General features: G+C 48.0%; 1 protein-coding gene across 1 annotated transcript; it reads right to left on the reverse strand.

Annotated features, from left to right (window-relative positions):
• Positions 1-242: 242 nt before the first annotated feature.
• Positions 243-3218, reverse strand: LOC109765263 (protein NRT1/ PTR FAMILY 5.8). Its single transcript, XM_020324051.4, has 4 exons — positions 2938-3218; positions 2648-2865; positions 1398-1933; positions 243-1305 (listed from the first exon to the last, which is right to left on the reverse strand). The coding sequence occupies exons 1-4, from the start codon at positions 2993-2995 to the stop codon at positions 546-548; spliced, it is 1572 nt and encodes a 523-aa protein (XP_020179640.1). The 5' UTR covers positions 2996-3218; the 3' UTR covers positions 243-545.
• Between the last annotated feature and the right edge of the window lie 1833 nt (positions 3219-5051).

Here is a 5051-nt window from a genome sequence, read left to right on the forward strand (position 1 = left end):
GGTAATACTATTTTAAGAGAGTAGAATTTTTATTTGGCCTTCGGGCTTTTCCATGTTAAAAAGCGGTGGCTTCACTTTAGCAGATCTTATGCCTCTTCAATTCTTAGAACCAATGATTCACATGCAACATGTGTACCCTTTATCCTATCTTAATCATTCTTACTGGACATCAATTAACAAAGCAGAAAAGAACCCAAAAACAACTCTTCCACAAGAGTTTCACTGAATGAGACCGTTATCCATATGCAACTTTAGTTTCTTTCATTCTTTGGTAAGCTCTCTTTACACTGCCTAATAATGCACAGGAGTTTTACAAAAGCAGAACACACACAGCTCACCCTGCCACCTATTAGTGTGTAAGTTGCACCCAGGCAACAGTAAGAATGCCACATAATTCTGAGCATACGCTTGGTTTGCTACCAAATATATTTTAGATTGCCAAAAAGTGTCGGCAGTCCAAAAATTGGTAAATCCAAGACTTATGTGAGGTTGGCTAGATCATTTAATTAGTAGCCAACCAATTAGTGGCTAATATCTGGCATCGGCTAATTGTAGCACCTGCAAAGCTGTGTGAAAATCACGAAGCTAACGGAGCTCAGGAGCACCAAGAACCAGTAGTAGTTATCCAGGCGCTCCTCCCGGGGATCGTCGGAGAACCAGCCGTGGCCCTTTCCGGCGCCCCCCGCCGTGGCCACCTCGATCGCCGCGATCAGCAGCGTGCCGACGAGGCTCCCGACGCCGAAGACGCTGAGGTAGAGCCCGATGCCGATGGTCCTCATCGCGTCGGGGACCTGCGAGTAGAAGAACTCCTGCATCCCCACGACGGCGAACACGTCCGAGACGCCCAGCAGCACGTACTGCGGGAGCAGCCAGGCTATGCTCATCTGACCGGCCGCCTCGTGGCGGCGCCGTGACTCGACGACCGCCGCGACGACCATGGCCACGACGGAGAACACCATGCCCACGCCGATCCGCTGGAGCACCGTGATCCCCTTGCTGTTCCGGGTGACGGCGCCGATCAGGGGCATGATCACCCTGTCGTAGAGCGGCATGAGGATGATGATGGACACGGTGATCGTGCTCTGGAGCGTCGCCGGCGGGATCACGAAGGCGCCGCCGGCGACCCTGTGGTCCATCAGCGTGCCCTGCTTCGTGAAGAAGGTCATCGGCTGCTGGAAGATCACCGCGAACATGAGCAGCACCGTCCAGATCGGCAGCAGCCTGAGGATGATCTTGGCCACGCCGGGCCTGTTGGCCTCTTTCGGGTCAGTTAGCTTGGCTAGTTTCAGGGGCTTCTCCTGCAACCTGCACGACAGAGTTCAGAATTTTTGCATTGGTCACTAAATGCAACTATAAACTTCCCTAGAATATACTAGCTGGCAGTGCACAAATCTTACTCTAGCTCGGAAGCATTGTTCTTGCCGTCGCCGTCGTCTTGACCATCATGTCTCGACGACAAACGGATCTTTCCGGCCGAAACGCTCGCAAGAAGTGACTTGAGAGCTCTGAGGATGCTCTCAGAGCAAGGCCTGTCGGCGCTTCTTGGCTGGCTGATCTTCTTGTAGAGAGGGGTGCAGCAGAGGAACGCCGCGACGGACAGGGCCATGGCGGCGCAGGGGACGGCGAAGCCGATGCCCCAGCCGACGGTGTCCTGGACGTAGGACATGGTGGTGTTCCCCAGGAGGCTGCCGCAGCATATGCCGAAGTACCACCACTGGAAGAAGGCGCTCTTCACCTTGCCCTTCTCCTCCGCCGTGCCGCCGCCGCCGCCGTCCTCGTCCTCGTCTCCGATGTCGAGCTGGTCGGCGCCGAAGGCTTGCAGCGAAGGGTTGTACGCGCCTTGCCCGATGGAAATCAGGTAGAGTGGCAGGAAGAGCGTCGCCCATGGCAGCCATTTGTGAAGCATTGCCCATGAGGCTAGTCCTGCCAGCCCCTGATGATGCAGTGTTAGTGGGAAATATTAACCCAGATGGCAAAGAATCTCAATTACTGCTATGATGCAGTAGTACTAGCAAGTCACTTTTGAAAGAAGAAAATACCAGGGAGCTTTGTATTGGGTATGTTCAAATAAAGTATATCACACACATTTCCTGACGTTTTAAGCATTGGGATGAATGTTCGATTTATGCAATTTGATACGGTACCAAAGGCAAAAGTTACTGTTAATAAAATAATTGCGAACTGTAAAAAACAAATTTGTTACGTCATGTATTAGTCCCATGTTTGAAGTCCAGTGAACTCTAGACGTGAGGGTGTGTTGAAAACTTGAAATATAGTGCCTGCATTTCCAATCACAGTACATTCATGAACTACATCAAATGTCTGCATTGCAACAGCTCTTGCCATGTTGCAATTTTGGTTTCATGCCAGTAACAGAGTGTGTAAACCAATGTTGCCCACATTGGTGCCACCTCCTCCATCTTGTCCTAAGATTGTACTCCTATAACAGAGTATCTATCTGCAATATAAATATTACAGTTGTCCTAGAGCAACTATGCTTCCTGACTATAACTACAAAGTGCATTAAAAATTCAGACCCCAGACTCCGGGAAACAGAAAACAGTACCTAAAAAACAATCTGTAAACAAACACACACAAGAACATGACCAATATGGTGGAAATAACTAAGGAGCAACAATTAACTTACGGCGACGTAGAGCAAGGAGGATGCGGTGACGGTGGAGTACCGGTCCCAGTAGGAGTCGGCGAGGACGGCGCTGACGAGCGGCAGCATGGAGGTGATCCCCACCCACGCGCTGACGCTCTGGGCCGCCGCCGCCGTGCTCATCCCGACCACGCCGGTGAGGTAATTCACCATGTTGGACGCCACCCCCTTGAACGCGAACCTCTCCACGCCGGCCACCACTGCAAATTAAGCAGATCATCAGACAACCACGAACAACTCAGGACAACGCATCCGTGTCACTTCTACAGTACCTATGATCAGGATACACGGCCGGCCCAGCGACGCCGACGATCCCTTCTCCGTCGTCATGAGCTCCGGCGACGATCAACAGGCAACAGAGCGGCACCTGAGCTGGCTTCTTCCGCCGACGACTCACCTACTTACAGGAATGAGGAGACAGCAGGAATCCGTCGATATGATTTGTGCCCTAGACACGCTTGCACACTGCGCACCAATGTGTGCATGCAAGCAAGGCTCTGGAGCTTGCACGAGCGGGGGAGGCAGTAAGTGGAATCCACCACCAATGGCACAAGAGACAAGCCCTCTGGCTAGCCTTTTAAAGGAAGATTTAAAGCGCTTTCTTCCCCAAGGTTCGGATGGCAATGTATTTTCCCTTTTCGGATGCATCGTGGCCTCTCCACGAGAGCGAGCTAGTGCCGCAGGGCGGCAGACTCATCGCCGCTTTAGGAATGACCCCCGTGGTTGACGGCGAAGGGCCTGCGGTGTTGCACCGTGTACGCAACTCTTGCCATTCGAGGTGGCAAGCCTTGGCCTCTAATTTGTTTTATTTCATGGCACTGGTAAAACAAGCATGGCAAAATTCAGTTCAGGTTTTGTAGGGCCCGGATTAGTTATCTCTGTCCCTCAGCCCTGACGACAGATATCCGTTTTTCACTGCTAATAATCACCAGCAATGTGCTTTTGCGTGCAATGTGTCTACCATTTAAATTTGACTATTTCTCAACAGGTTCCTTTGTGGGGGTTCACAATGGCTAACTCAAGAAAACACGGTGATAAAACCTTTTGATATAGCATGCAATCTTATTTCATATGCCTTTAAGATTTGAATCTTGAAATCTTCATTACCGAAAAAAGATAAAATTAATTAGTGCATGTTACTCCAAGCTTCCACCCGCATCCATCAGTCTAAGCTCCACCAAAATCTCACACAAATGTCTATATTTCTTATTTCCTTTCCCGTCGACGTACAATAAGATTCAAGTTTCCCTTTTATTTTAGAGTAGATAACGACATGTGCATATGGGTTGTACATATCCTGAATAATCTCGGACCAAAACCTGTGTGTGACAGATCATATGAATGAGATTGATGTTCTAAAAAACGTGTCAACATATGATGATTATTTTAGTGAAAAATGTATGTGATGTGGCTAATCATAAACGGCCATGAGAACTCACGTTATCACCTGGAGAATTTAGAGGTTTTGCGCACGAGCAAGCACTGAACACACGAAAAATTTGTGTTGCGTAATCTCACTATGGCTTTTCTATTTACTTATTTTTGCTTTCATTTATTCAAAATTTAGAGAGAGTGATCTTTACACCACGATCATAATGACTTCTGCCATTATTAGAACTGTATCTGAACTAAACCTGAGCCAACTACTGTCCGGCCGAGCGCGTGACCACTTCAGTTAACAAACGGTTCAGATTAAGAGATTTGAAGAAGAATGGATGACTCAGATGGAGCATGGTTATGTTTTGAGTTTTAATCTCACTTTATTTATCTGTAACTACAATGAGCTGTTACTATTTATCTTGTCCATTTCACTGTAAGCTCGAACATCGACATACATAAGCTGGGGTTTGTTAATGATAAAGGTTAAGAAGGAAATACTAGTGTCTACCTGCTATAGCTAGGGTTTGACTTCTTGTTCCCTCCATACAATCTCACTCAAATTCAATCAAACTTATCCTCAAATCCACCTCTATAGTTAGATTGGGTCGACATCCAATGAATATTATCGCACGCACAAGAACTAAAATCATGTTGGCATCACACGTGAACCAATTGTTGTATCATGCTTCACATGCCTTAGTTTATGATGCGGAGCGGCCCTAACTGGACACATGGTCTCAACACACATAAGTTTGTGGTCGAAACCGTCACTCACCATGTGCATGCAGTCGACTCCGTGGCATGTTATTTGAAACTAGATCATTCATGGCGCGTGTTGCCGCGACTATCTATTTTGGCTCTTAATTGTTAGGCATGAATAAAATATTTTTACATATTTGTATGCAATTTTCCTTCAAGGGTTATATGTACATACACATCCTGCACTTGAAGATAGTGTTGACGACACAACAGAAGGAGGCATGGTCGATGAGAGGTCGGCCATGGG

This window comes from Aegilops tauschii, chromosome 7, assembly GCF_002575655.3.
Source record: "Aegilops tauschii subsp. strangulata cultivar AL8/78 chromosome 7, Aet v6.0, whole genome shotgun sequence".
In the NCBI taxonomy this organism is placed as follows: Eukaryota; Viridiplantae; Streptophyta; class Magnoliopsida; order Poales; family Poaceae; genus Aegilops; species Aegilops tauschii.

Excerpts from the sequence above, each read along its gene's own strand:
- LOC109765263 (XM_020324051.4), bottom strand. The coding sequence starts at position 2,995 with ATGACGACGGAGAAGGGATCGTCGGCGTCGCTGGGCCGGCCGTGTATC. Across the intron at positions 1,934-2,647 it reads CCTCCTTGCTCTACGTCGCC|GGGCTGGCAGGACTAGCCTC; the intron begins GTAAGTTAATTG and ends CTGCATCATCAG. Across the intron at positions 1,306-1,397 it reads AACAATGCTTCCGAGCTAGA|GTTGCAGGAGAAGCCCCTGA; the intron begins GTAAGATTTGTG and ends TCTGTCGTGCAG.